This window comes from Dryobates pubescens, chromosome 7 (assembly GCF_014839835.1).
Source record: "Dryobates pubescens isolate bDryPub1 chromosome 7, bDryPub1.pri, whole genome shotgun sequence".
Lineage (NCBI taxonomy): Eukaryota > Metazoa > Chordata > Aves > Piciformes > Picidae > Dryobates > Dryobates pubescens.
Genome location: NC_071618.1, coordinates 4,922,663 through 4,936,747, shown reverse-complemented (window position 1 = coordinate 4,936,747; position 14,085 = coordinate 4,922,663). Strand labels below are relative to the sequence as shown.

Here is a 14,085-nt window from a genome sequence, read left to right as displayed (position 1 = left end):
AATAGGGGCTCCAGAACTGGACACAGGACTCCAGGTGGGGTCTCACCAGAGCTGAGTAGAGGGGAACCTGCTGGCCACACATCTCTTGATGCAGCCCAGGATCTGATTGGCTTTCTGGGCTGCAGGTGCACATTGAGAGGTCATGTTGAGTTTCTTGTCCACCAGCACCCCCAAGTCTCTCTCCTCAGGGCTGCTTTCCAGCCAGTCACTGCCCAGCCTGTATTTGTGCCTGGGATTGCCTCAATCCAGATGCAGGACCCTGCACTTGGTCTTGTTGAACCTCATGAGGTTGGCTTGTGCCCACCTCTCCAGCCTGTCAAGGTCCCTCTGGATGGCATCCCTTCCCTCCAGCGTGTCTGCTGCACCATACAGCTTGGTGTCATCAGCAAACTTGCTGAGGGTGCACTCAATGCCACTGTCCGTGTCACCCACAAAGATGTTGAACAAGGCTGGTCCCAGGACTGATCCCTGAGGGACTCTGCTTGTCCCTGGCCTCCACTGGGACATGGACCCATTGACAGCCACTCTTTGGGTGCAGCCATCAAGCCAGTTCTTTATCCATCTAGTGGTCCATCCATCAAACCCATGTGTCACCAGTTTGGAGACCAGGATGTGGTACGGGACAGTGTCGAAGGCTTTGCTCAGGTCCAGGTAAACGACATCAGTTGCTTGCCCCTCATCTATTAATGTTGTCACCCATTCATAGAAGGCCACCAGGTTGGTCAGGCAGGATTTGCCCTTGGTGAAGCCATGCTGACTGTACCAAGTCACCTCTTCACTATTCTTCTGAGTCAGTAGTGCCTCCAAGAGGATCTGCTCCATGATCTTTCTGGGCACAGAGGTGAGACTGGCCTGTAGTTCCCTGGTTCTTCCTTCTTACCCTTTTTGAAGATGGGAGTAATGTTTCTCCTTTTGCAGTCTGTGGGGACTGCCCTAGACTGCCAGGACTTTTGGAATATAATAGAGAGGGGTTTAGCAACCTCCTCTGCCAGTTCTCTCAGTACCCATGGGTGTATCCCCTCGGGTCCCATGGACCTGAACACTTTCAGGTTCTTCAGGTGATCATGAACCTGATCTTCACTTGCAATGGGCAGTTCTTCCTCCTGGTCCCTGCCATTCTCTTCCATGACTCCAGGAGTGTGGCTAGAGGCCCTTGCAGTGAGGACTGAGGTAAAGAAGTCATTGAGAACCTCAGCCTTTTCCTCATCACTTGTGACCATTTCACCTGTTTCCTTTCTGAGGGGGCCCACACCTTCCCTAGGCTTCTTTTTGCCATTAATATACCTGTACAAATTCTTAGTGTTCCCTTTAACCTCCCTGGCTAGATTCAATTCAAACTCTGCTTTGGCTTTCCTAACCAGGTCTCTTGCTGCTCAGGCAGCTTCCTTATATCCCCCCTGTTCTAGCTGTCCTTCCCTCCACTGCCTGTAGAGTTTCTTTTTAAGTAATAGTGTGTCCAGTAGCTCCTTGCTCATCCAGGCAGGCCTCCTAGCATTCTTACCTGCTTTTCTCTTTGTTGGACACAGAGGAGGTGGTCCTTGAATACTGACCAGCTGTCTTGGGTCCCTCTTCCCTCCAGGGCTTTGTCCCAGGACACTTTGGCTATCAGATCCCTGAAGTGATCAAAGTCTGCACACCTAAAGTCCAGGCTCGTAGGCTTAGAATACATCCTCCTGATTGCCCTGAGGATATTAAATTCAACTGCTTCATGGTCACTGCAGCCAAGTGAACATCCTGGATTGCTGGTGCCTTGCTGTGTTGTCCCTCCAGCAGATGTCAGGGTGGTTGAAATCACCCACGAGGATAAGGGCTTGTGACCCGGAAGCCACTTCTATTTGCCTGTGGAGGGCCTCATCTGCTTGGTTCTGCTGGTCAGGCAGCCTGTAGGAGACCCCTACAGTAATATCTCCTTCCCCTGTCTTGCCTTTAATTTCTATCCCAATTCCTATCCCAATTCTACTATGACTAAAGTACGTATTAATAAATACTTGATTTGTAAGATCTTGAGTAGCAATTTCCCTGAAAGGAAAAAAATACTTGTTATCATAGAATCATAGAATCAATAAGATTGGAAAAGACCTTTGCAATCATCAAGTCCAACCTGTCATCCAACACCTCATGACTAACTAAGCCATGGCTTCAAGTGCCACGTCCAGTCCCTTCTTGAACACCTCCAGGGATGGTGACTCCACCACCTCCCTGGGCAGCACATTCCAATGGCCAATCACTCTTTCTGTGAAGAACTTTCTCCTCACCTCGAGCCTAAACCACCCCTTGTTCTGGTGCTGGTTGCCTGGCAGAAGAGACCAAGCCCCTCCTGGCTAAAACCACCCTTCAGGTAGCTGTAGACAGCAATAAAGTCTCCCCTGAGCCTACTCTTTTCCAGGCTAAACAACCCCAGCTCCCTCAGCCTCTCCTCACAGGGCTGTGCTCGAGGCCTCTCCCCAGCCTTGTTGCCCTTTTCTGCACATTTCCAAGAGTCTCAATGTCCTTCTTAAACTGAGGGGCCCAGAACTGGACACAAGACTCAAGGTGTGGCCTAACCAGCACTGAGTACAAGGGCACAATGACTTCCCCGCTCCTGCTGGCCACACTATTCTTTATGCATGCCAGGAAGCCATTTGCCTTCTTGGCTACCTGGGCACACTGCTGGCTCATGTTCAGCCTACTATCAACCAGTACTCCCAGGTCCCTTTCTGCTTGGCTGCTCTCCAGCCACTCCGACCCCAGCCTGTAACACTGCATGGAGTTGTTGTGACCAAAGAGTAGCACCCTGCACTTGGACTTGTTAAATGACATCCTGTTGGACTCTGCCCATCTGTCCAGCCTGTCAAGGTCCCTCTGCAGAGCTCTCCTACCCTCTAAAAGATCCCAACTTGGTGTCATCTGCAAATTTGCTGATGACTGACTCAATCCCCTCAGGATGGGGCCCAGCACTGATCCCTGGGGCACACCACTAGTGACTGGCTGCCAGCTGGATGTGGCACCATTCACCATCACTCTCTGGGCTCAGCCCTCCAGCCAATTCCTAACCCAGCACAGAGTGCTGCTGTCCAAGCCACAAGTTGACAGCTTGGCCAGGAGTTTGCTGTGGGGGACAGTGTCAAAGGCCTTGCTGAAGTCCAGGCAGACCACATCCACAGCCTTCCCCACATCCACCAGGCGGGTCACCTAAATCCATGCTGGCTAGGCCTGATCCCTTGGCCATCCTGGAAGTGCTGTGTGACTGCACTCAAGATAACCTGTTCCATAATCTTGCCTGGCACTGAGGTCAGGCTGACAGGCCTGTAATTCCCTGGCTCTTCCAATCAGCCCTTCTTGTGGATGGGCATCACATTGGCCAGCTTCCAGTCTTCTGGGACCTCTCCAGTGAGCCAGGACTGTTGAAAAATGATGGAGAGAGGCTTGGCCAACTCATCTGACAGCTCTCTCAGCACCCTAGGATGGATCCCATCCGGTCCCATGGACTTGTGGGGATCCAAGCGGCTAAGCAGGTCGCGAACTATCTCCTCCTGGATCACAGGGGAACTATACTGCTCCCTGGCTACATCTGCCAGCTCTGCAGGGCAGCTGCCTGGAAGACATTCTGTCCTGTTATTAAAAATTGAGGCAAAGAAAGTGTTAAGTACCTCTGCCTTTTCCTCATCTTTTGTTACTACATTCCCCTCCGTGTCCACCAAGGAGTGGAGGTTGTCCTTGCCCCACCTCTTGTCATTAATATATTTGTGGAAGGATTTTTTGTTGTCCTTCACAGCAGAGGCCAGTCTAAGCTCTAAATGGGCTTTTGACTCCCTAATTTTCTTCCTACATGACCTAGTAACATCCTTAAACATTCCATGGGTTGCCTCACCTTTCTTCCAAAGATGATACACCTTCTTTTTTCCCCTTAGTTCTATTAGAAGTTCATTGCCCATCCAGGCTGGCCGTCTGCCCTGGCAGCTCATCTTCCAGCACATTGGCACAGCCTGATCCTGCGCCTTCAAGATTTCTTTCTTGAAGTAGTCCCAGCCCTCCTGGACCCCTTTGTTTTTAAGGGCTGTTTCCCAAGGAACCTTCTGAGTTAGTTCCTTGAGTAACCTGAAGTCTGCCCTCTGGCAGTCCAGAGTGGAAGTCTTCTTGCTGCCCCTCTTAGCTTGACTTAGTACTGAAAATTCAATTATCTCATGGCCGCTGGCCCCTAAACAGACTCCAACCACCACATCACCCACCAGCCCTTCCCTCTTGGTGAAGAGGAGGTCAAGCATAGCCTTGCCCCGGTAGGCTCATGCAGCACCTGGGATAAGAAGCTGTCCTCCATGCAGTCTAAGAACCTCCTAGACTGTCTCCTCTGTGCTGTGTTGAGATCCCAGCAGATGTCAGGCAGGTTGAAGTCGCCCATAAGGACAAGGTTTGGCTATCTTGAGACAGCCTCTAGCTGCCTATAGAATGCTTCATCAGCATCTTCATCCTGGTTGGGTGGTCTATAACAGACTCCAACTAGGATGTCTGCCATGCTGGGCTTCCCTCTAATTTTCACCCACAGGCACTGAACATGATCATCCCTGATCTCCAGCTCAACGGCATCTAGTGCCTCCCTGATGTACAGGACCTCCCCTCCACCCCTTCTTCCTTGCCTGTCTCTCCTGAAGAGCCTGTACCCATCAATTGCAGCGCTCCAGTCATGAGTCATCCCACCACGTCTCTGTGATGGCAACTACATCATATCTTTCCTGCTGTAACAAGGCTTCCAGCTCCTCTTGTTTGTTACCCATACTGCTTGCATTAGTGTACATGCACTTCAGCTGGGCTGCTGGTTTCACCTCTGGCTCTAGCTTATCACCCCCAGACTCCTGCCTGGGGGGACTGGTTTCAGCCCCTTCCCCCTTCGAATCTAGTTTAAAGCCCTATCTTTGAAGCCTGCCAATTCCCTTCCTAGAATCTTTTTACCTTTGAGGGATAGGCCATTCTTGTACACTGCAGTATGAAAGATGTTTGTAATTGTGTTTAGATTTTGGATTGGATAGGATAGGATAGGATAGGATAGGATAGGATAGGATAGGATAGAATCCTTGAACACAGGTTGGAAGGGACCTCAGGGATCATCTGGTCCAACCTTTCTTGGGATAAGCACAGTCATAATTTCTCCCCAAACCTCTCTATTCCCATTTGTAAGGATGTTGTTTCCTACTGAAGGGGTTGGGAAAAGCCAATGAAGGAGGAAACCAAAGGGCTGTCCACCTCCAGTCTCTCATTGAGGCACTGAAGGAGAGCATGGCTGCCTTCACTTCCGGCCTCCTGCTCAGGCGTGCAGCCAAAAAAGCATGAGATGGGGATGGAGAAGTTGGTGCACGTGAGTGGGGGAAAAAATACCCATAACCCAAAACTCTTAGAAAGAAATAATAATAAATTACAAATCCAAAACCTGCAGACTTTTGCACAAAAGGATAGGATAGGATAGGGTAGGGTAGCATAGGATAGGGTAGGGTAGGGTAGGGTAGGATAGGATAGGATAGGATAGGATAGGATAGGATAGGATAGGATAGGATAGGATAGGATAGGATAGGATTGAATAGTACCAATTGGAATGGGCCTACAATGATCATCTAATCCAAACACCTGACCACTTGGGGACTGATGAAAAATTAAAATATTTCACTAGATCAGGTTGCTCAAAGCCCCTTCCAACCTGGCATTAAACAATTCCAATTATGGGGCATCCAGAATTTTTCTGGGAAACCTGTTTCAGTGTCTTCTCACCACCCTCATCATAAAAAAAAATTACTTCCAGTATAAATCTACCTTCTTTCAATTTAAAATCATTGCCCCTTTTCCTGCCACGACAGTCTCTAATAAAAAGTCTACCTGTCTTTTTACAACCCCCCTTTATATACAAAAAGTCTGCAACAACATTTCCCTGGATCTTTCTCTGAGCTGAAAACCAACTCTCTCAGGCTTTCTTCAGCAGAGAACTCTTCCAGCCCTTTGACCATTTTTATGGCCCTCTTCTGGATCCACTTGAATAGATTCATGGTCTTTCCTGTGCTGAGAACTTCTGAGCTGGATGCGACATTTCAGGTGGGGGTCTCACCAGTGCAGAGCAGAGGGGGAGATTCACCTCCCTTGACCTGCTGGTCACAGTTCTTGTCAATGCAGCCCAGGATAGGGTTGGCTGCAAGCATGCTTTGCCAGCTCAAGTCCAGCTTTTCATCTACCAGTCTTTCTCCACAGGGCTGCTCTCAATCCCATCATCCTCCATTCTGTATTGATGCTGGTAGTTGCCTTGACCCATGTGCAGGACCTTGCACTTGGCCTTGTTGAACTTCATAACATTTGCACAGGCCCACTGCCCAGGGGCTTGTCAGGGTCCCTCTGGATGGCATCCCTTCCCTCAGGTGTTTCAATTGCAGCACTGAGATTGATGGCATTGAGGGTGCACATAGTCCCCCTATGGGTTTGATGAAGATACCATGGGCCCTCCCTCTCTCTTTCTGCTCTACTTCTCATTTCAAATTTGACCTCATCTGTACTCTCTTTGGCTTATCCTCTTTTTCCCTTCTTTCAGATATATGTTTTCACTTATAGGGTGGATATGCACTGCAAAAGGATCCCATTACCTTTGCTACAAACCCTACTCATTGTGTTTTCCCTCAGGTGTTCTGATCTGTTTGTTTGCCTTATCTTCTTATCCCTTCTTACTGCTGTGAAACCCCATGTTTCTCCAGTGCTACCAAAACAGCAGTCTAGGAAGAGACACTAACATATTAGATCTTGTTTAAAATCATGTGTAAAGTTAAGACATACTGCTGCCAGAAAGGACAAACTTTTAACTGGATGTCATTTCCATTACTGCATTCCTTAGACATAAGTTGCAAGTCATTATATAGTATCTCCAGAATTAACCATGTTGGAAAAGACCTTCGAGACCATCAAGTCCAACCTATCACCCAACACCATCTTATCAACTAAACCATGGCACCTCAACATGAGGGGGAACTTCTTCACTGTAAGAGTCACAGGGCACTGGAACCGGCTGCCCAGGAAGGTTGTGGAGTCTCCTTCTCTGGAGACTTTCAAGACCCATCTGGATGCATTCCTGTGTGACCTGTGCTAGATTCTATGGTCCTGCTCTGGCAGAAGGGTTGGAAGGGACCTAATATCCTGTGATCCTGTGATTTTAAACAAAAATTTGTAACAACTTGGGATGAAACTTATGGCAAGCCCAGGAACCTCTAGGATGTTTTAAATTAAAGAAACTGGAAGTCTTTTCAGGACTTAATAGGTGTGCTCCTATTTATGCATAAAATGAGGCCTGGCATATTTGTCCCTGCATTGTATACAATGTTTCTGGATCTTTAATTTTGTGTGCTCTTGCAGATAAAGTATCTAAGTTTTCCAAGTAGGAAAATGGGCAGCCTAAAAAAAAAAATGAGAACAGCATTAACTTATGCACTTATTCCTGTAGCTTTAAAAATGAAACATTGCTTTCTGTTGGAAATACTGAAAAGTGCATAATACCCCAAGAAAATTGTCTATGAAAATACAGCTGTTATCCAGCCAGTTGGGAAATGTTAAGGTTGTTGTTTTATTTTATTTTTATGACTGTCATGTGTAGTTCTGTTTCCCAAAGTGCACATGCATTTCTCTCTGCTCAGTGCATAAGGTAAGATAAGAAGGACTCTGAAAAGGGTTGCTAGAAAACTGCATCTGCAGGGTACAGGCATATTATCATTGAAGAAGGAGTCCTTGGTCCTTGTTTGGCAGCAGAGAAGTTCCATGAAGGCCCTGGAAGAGTGGGCTGGCCTAGGTAGTGACCCACTAGGTGAGAGGGCAGGTGGTGGTGGTATAGCTTTCCGGGGACACTGCCACAACTGTGTGCCTGGGAGGTGCCTAACATGAGCTGAGTCAGCACTGGTTCTGTGGATGGTGCTTTCTTAGACATTCCCCACTTAGCAAACCAACATGAGAATGTCTTTCCTTTTGCTCACAGTTCTTAAACTACTGGGGAAAATTCACATCCCTGCCAGGTTAACTCCTGTTTGTCACACATCGGACTCTTAACACTGCTCCTTTGCTGCTTCACAGCCTCTCCACAGAGGCTCTCAGCTTGGGCCCAGGCAGCTATTTTACCTTGTATGCATGAAGATAAATCTGAAGAGAATTCAATGTGTGAATAGTCCTGTTGCAGAAACAGGGCTATGTGACTAAGTGCTCACTCATAAGAAGCACAGGTCTCACTAAAGAACACTCTTTAATTATTAATCAAATGTCATTGGCCACCAGAAAAAGATTTTAAAAGGCAGGGTGGGGGAAGGAGGGGGTGTCTTGGGTCTTTGCAGTTGCCATCTTGTGTTCAGTTTTCCTGTTTAATTTCTCCCTCATCCAGCCCCTCCTCACCCTCCAATATATGATAAATTTGGGAAGGTCACAATATTAATTGTTTTCAAATGAGTGTGCATACTCTTTTTAGCATCTCTTTTTCAGATCCTTGGGAGAAATTATAGGATCTGCTCCTATTTATTTTAAGAGCAATGATTTTGATGCAAGAAGAATGAGAGTAGAAATCAAACCACTAATCAGACTTTTACTCACATCTAATACATCCCTTCCCTCACAGTCTCCCTCCTTACTTTTGCTCAGAGGCACTTTCTGACACCAGAAATAGCACACTGCTGATCACAGCATTTGGGTGGACGTTTTTGCCAGTTGTAATACGTAAAACAGTATTAGACATGCCTGCCTGAGCTTCGGCAGTCCAGGGAGCCTTAAGTGCACTGAGTGATTAAATGTGTGGAAGTAATTAGTCTAAAGGCCATGAGCTATAGTGGAGCAAAGATATTTTACTCCAGCAAAGGTTGTGACTTAGAATATGATCAGCATCCTCAAGTGATTAGTTCTGTCTTTGAGAGAGACAGGTTTAACTTAAATTTGGCTGTCAATAGCAATGCAGCAAATTCCTATTTTCTCTGAGTGCTAAATTGAAAGTGTGTGAAATTGCAAGAACAGATTCACTCAATGTCATTGTTGTCTCATCCATAACTACACCCTCTCAAGCACTCATTATTCATATCTTAGCCTCTGCATCAATAAAGAATGAACTTCTGATATGTAAGATAAGGTTAACCCCCAAATCTGTCACACTTGTTATCCAGTTAACCTCTGATTGGGAGTGTAGTATGTCTTCACATACATTTACACCAGCCAGAAATCGCTTCTATATTGGGGTTCCTGTGGTGTTCTATAGATGCCTCTTGGCAAGATGCCCCTGTGCTATCACCTTCTTAAGAGCAAACCTATGTATACAAGCACCTGCTTGCATGTAACATGTGAAAGATGGCTTCAGTCAGCACTGCCATGGTGAAGGGAAAGTAGTTGAAGCTGTTATTAAAAGTCTGTTTGGGGTGGCTGCATGGGTGGAATTTTTAAGACAGATGACATTAACAAAAGCTGTGATGGAAATAAGACACTTAGAGGGGTAAGAGAAGATCACACAGAAAATCTGCATAACTTCGGTAACTGTAAGGGGCTGATAAACTGACAGCCTAAGCATACTGACCCTTCCCAGCTTGCTTGGGTAGTTGGGTGGCAGTGTCAGCCCAGTTGGTATGATGTTTGACTGTGCTACATTTTTTTCAGGGCCTGCCATTCAGGGAGGGCTGCCCCAAGCACATATGGTCATATTGCCATATGAGCCATCCATAGTGAGAGATTTTCCTCCAGCTTAAACCCAAGCGCCACTCAGTCTTTGGTAGTTTTGTACTTTACAGCTTTGTCAATGAAGCTTAATATCTGCCTGGCATGATACTACCAGCTCAGTAACAGTTCAGCTCAAGTGGTGCATTTCCTTCCTTCTGGAGAAGAGCAGAAGAAGGAGAGCAGCATGCCCCATGCTGTCCAACCTGAGGGAGTCCCTGCAGATGCAAAGAAATTCATCATTTTGTTCAATGTTCTACAGCCTCAGGTCAGTGCAGAACACAACAATAAAGACAAAACTTTTGTACTGAGGTTTTTGCACTGCCGAAGTGACTCAGGACCTGCTTGACAGCTAATTTAAAGCTGTACTCTGCAGGATGAATTTTAAGGCTGACTCAGAGTCTGATGGTTTCACAATATTCCACTTTGATTTATGATAACTGGAAGCTAACACCACAGATGCAGACACCCAATGCCATTTTGCAATCTTCAGGGTATGTCCCAAAGCAAAGAAGTTAGCTTATGCACAGAGAACTAAAATTTAATCCCTAAGTTCTCAGTGTATTTATGAGATTCAGGAGCAAATGGTCTACTGTGGCATCTCACATCCAAAAAGAGGACCGTGAAAAATGCAGGCTAACTAATGTCTGTGTTGGAAGGCATCAGTCTCCTGTGACAATTCTCAGCTGAGTATGAATCCCAGAAAAGCTGACTGTTGGGAAGAAGACAGCTTTTTCTGAGATGTTAAATTCACACAAAAAATTCACAAAAAAGAATGACAACAACACAGAGTAGCTGGGAATCCACGAGGACTGGTGAGACATCGGAGGAAGGTGCTACTGTTGTTGTTCTGAAAGGAAAGGGAACTGACAGAGGGATGTGTTCCACCCTTTTTGAGAAAAGCTCATTCCTCAATGTCAGATAAAACTGGTTATTTTTACTGGTGATACCCAGTGTCACAGCAGATGAGAGCTGCTGATTAATGGTAGGCATTAACTACTATTTTTTTTATTACAATGACGTGTATTTACCCCTAATCTGACTGACTGCCTTTTCGGGAGTGATTTTTTTGTCTTGATTCCTGCAACAATAGGGAAGCTAGCTATGAAAAAAAACCACAATACCATACAGCAACTTCCAGCTGGCAACTAATGATCTGCCCTCCAAGACTGATTTGACTTTGCTCTCTTGCATTTTAAAATAGTTAAATAGTGGCAGCTGTGGAACAGTAGACACTTGGGAAACAAATGAAATGTTCTCAATTTTCAAAGAGAGAAATCTAATACATTGGTCTCACACGTGACTGAATAGTAAGGAATGGTATTTCAGAAACTGTTTGCTATGGTTCTTCTGAATTGTTGAACAATCTTTTCAGTTTCTGCTGCTAGGAAACAGCCTGCCCTGCCTTGAAACTGTCCTAACAGATCTTTCCATTGTAGACAGCTCATCCCACACTGATCTTTCCTTATGAGAGATGATAAACTGAACCAGAAGTGAACCCCATATTGAGAAAAAAGTTAAAGCATTCAGAAGTAGTTCTTTGGTAGCTGCAAGAGGCAGCTACTGCAAGGAGAGATTTTAGACAGCTTGCTGCATTCCTGTAATGTGCAAGCACCCTGCTTTTATTCTTGCCAATCAGCTTTTTCTCAGCAGTGAGCTTTTTGCTTCATCACACTCACAGCAGCATGACTGTCTCATAAGGTGCTGCAGGACACACAAAAACTGCTTGGAGCATTTTGAGAATACAAAGCCAGTTTTAGGTTTGTGTGTATCTGTGGATGCCAGATTGTCAGAACAGGTAATTGTGCAACTGGTTCTGTTCTCACGACATATAGAGGCACCCAAGGCTCTGTAGTGTGTTCATGTCTTTTAGGACTTATATCTCTCCACCACCTTCCCTACTCTTGCTATTTGGGATGTGCCCCATGTGTAAAGGCAATGCAAAAATGTACTTGTTATCAATGTTACAAGCTTCATCCAGTGACCAAAGCATGGCCAGGTGATCTTAGGAAAGTCAAGGACCTCAGCCAAAGTGCTCAGAGAATAAAGAAGCTGGACAGATGCTTCTATTGAGACCTTTCCGTAAGAACTGTAAAAGGTATGGGGAAGGAGAAAAAGTTGCTATTTTGTTTCAGCATTAGCACTTTTCAAATGGACCTCTCTATCTTTTTCTACACCAGTTCAAAATAGACTTCGGAAATTAAGTCCTGGTCTTGGAAAAGGCAATAGTGTTTGTTCCTTCTGATTTTATGGGGGTTTCACAGTCTACCTAAGATCTTCCCCTCATACTCCAGGGTAAATTGATTCCTTGTTTAAGTAGTTTAAGTTAGAGGAAGCAGATCATGCTCTTAGGCTGTGTCAAAACTGGCACATATTTGGCTGTTACATTCAACTTTTCCATTGTCTAGGCCCCATAATTGTATAATGCTGCTGTTGATGAATACTATGGGTAGGCTCCAGCATAAACTGAGCAAGAAAGGATGAAGGGGGTTTAGCAGCTTTATACTGGTGTAATGGACATAATGCAGAAAGGAAATTGAGAACAACCCCTTACATTAACACATAATGTGAATAAAAAGTATAAAACATTTTCATAAACCATACATATTTCCCAAATTTCTTACTGCAAAACACTTCTGAAACTTCCACATCTGCCATTCTCAAAATTTAGGGTCATAGCTGTCAACACAGAAACATCAGGAAGCTCACTTTTGTGTGCTGAAAATGTCATTTACAGGATCAAGGGACCAATACCAGATCTAGGCATTTTAGAAGTGATAGAACTGGTCCTCATGAGACAAAATTAATTATCTATTTTGGCATGTAGCTGAACTGGGGAATTTACAGGATGGATGTAGATGTCCAAAAAAACCCCTGTAATTACAATGATTGTTTGCTTTCAAAAGCATCTGTCACTAAAATGGTATTTCAAAAGGTCGCCTCCTTTATATTGTTTTCAAGGTCAGAAATCCCTCCCTTTTCTTGCTCCTCTTTTCTCCCTCCCATCCCAAATATTAGGGTATTCTTCTTGTAAATAAAATCTGATACCTTTGGCAACTGACTCTGCACAATGCAAATTAATGGAGACCCAGTGTGCCTCAGAACAACAAAAGCAATGTCCGTAAACAAACTGTTCTTCCTGTCTCACAATACATTGTTGATTGCCCACACTTCCATAGCAAGGCTTCATTTGTAGAAGCCTTGAATGTCCTTCTTGTAAAGACACGTTCATAAGACTGCTAGTCACAGTGGTCAAGAATGCTTGACAAACACTGAAGAAAATGCAATTATTAAAATAATAACTATCTTACCTGTTTATTCATAAGTATGTAGATAATGGGATTGCAAACAGTGCTGCTTTTTGCTAGGATGGAAGGTATGATGCTTGCAACTGGGGTCACCACACCGGGCTTACCAAATGTTGCAAGTAATGCTGTAACTCCATAGGGTATCCAGCACACGAGATAACAGATAACTGTAGTGATCACCATGAAAAGTACATGGTATTCTCTTTTGCGGGCAGCATTCTTGTGGATTTTTCCAACCTAGAAGGAGATAAAAAAGAGGTAGAATTTAACAAGGTGGCCTGTTGAATTGATTGCTTTATCAACTGTGGGCCATTGGGTTTGGATAAACAACACTGTAGTTGCAGAAGCAAAATGAAGACATCCCCAAAAGGAAGCTTTTCGTTGTGTTGGAGGCTTGCTTGTGGAAGTGGGCTGTCTTAAACCAGGAGAATCAGGTTTGGGTTCTTAGCCTCATTTTACAGGAGGGATTATGAAAAAGTTCTTAGGTTTCCCTAAGCTTCTTCGTAGCCAACAAATTAAAACAGACTCTGAAAGGAGGATAATTTTGGACCCAATCTGTCTCTACCAACTCTAGGTGGAGCATCAGAACACTGGTCTCCCAAGGTTATGGTTAATTCCTCAACTTCCCTCCAGTGTGTGTTTAGCAAATCCAGAGGCGCTAGCAGGATTTCATGAAGCATTCAAATATTTTAACTATATTGACCAAGCCTTATACCCAGAAAAATGTAATTTATGCCTGCTTTAAGGAATTTTTGCCTCCTGAATGTGATACTTGAGACTAAATTGCACCCACGGGAACTACGTCCCTGTAGAGTACAAGTTTAAGTAACTAAAAAGGCAGGTCCTTGAAATGCAATGCATCCAAACTTTAACTAAAAAACCCCAAGAAGTACGACATGAATGGGTGAATGGGTTTAAGTTGATACAGGAGAATACTGATGAGCACAACTCTGTGAATTATTAGAAGACAGTTAAAGGTGAAAGCCACTAGTCACCTGAGTTGAATGTCATCTCCTGTTGCCAGGCACAACTAGCACATGCTCATGCAGTGGAAACAGTCAGAGCTTTACCTACCTCTTTGTTGTGTGTGGGTGATTTTGCATAACAT

The 14,085-nt window shown here is 45.0% G+C and overlaps 1 protein-coding gene across 1 annotated transcript in view; it reads right to left on the bottom strand.

Moving 5' to 3' along the window:
- The window catches only part of LOC128897331 (pinopsin-like), a 104,458-nt gene that overhangs the window by 14,760 nt on the left and 75,613 nt on the right, over positions 1-14,085 (bottom strand). Inside the window, exon 3 of the mRNA XM_054162978.1 lies at positions 12,981-13,214. Coding sequence (XP_054018953.1) covers positions 12,981-13,214 — 234 coding nt within the window. The remainder of the gene's footprint in view (positions 1-12,980; positions 13,215-14,085) is intronic.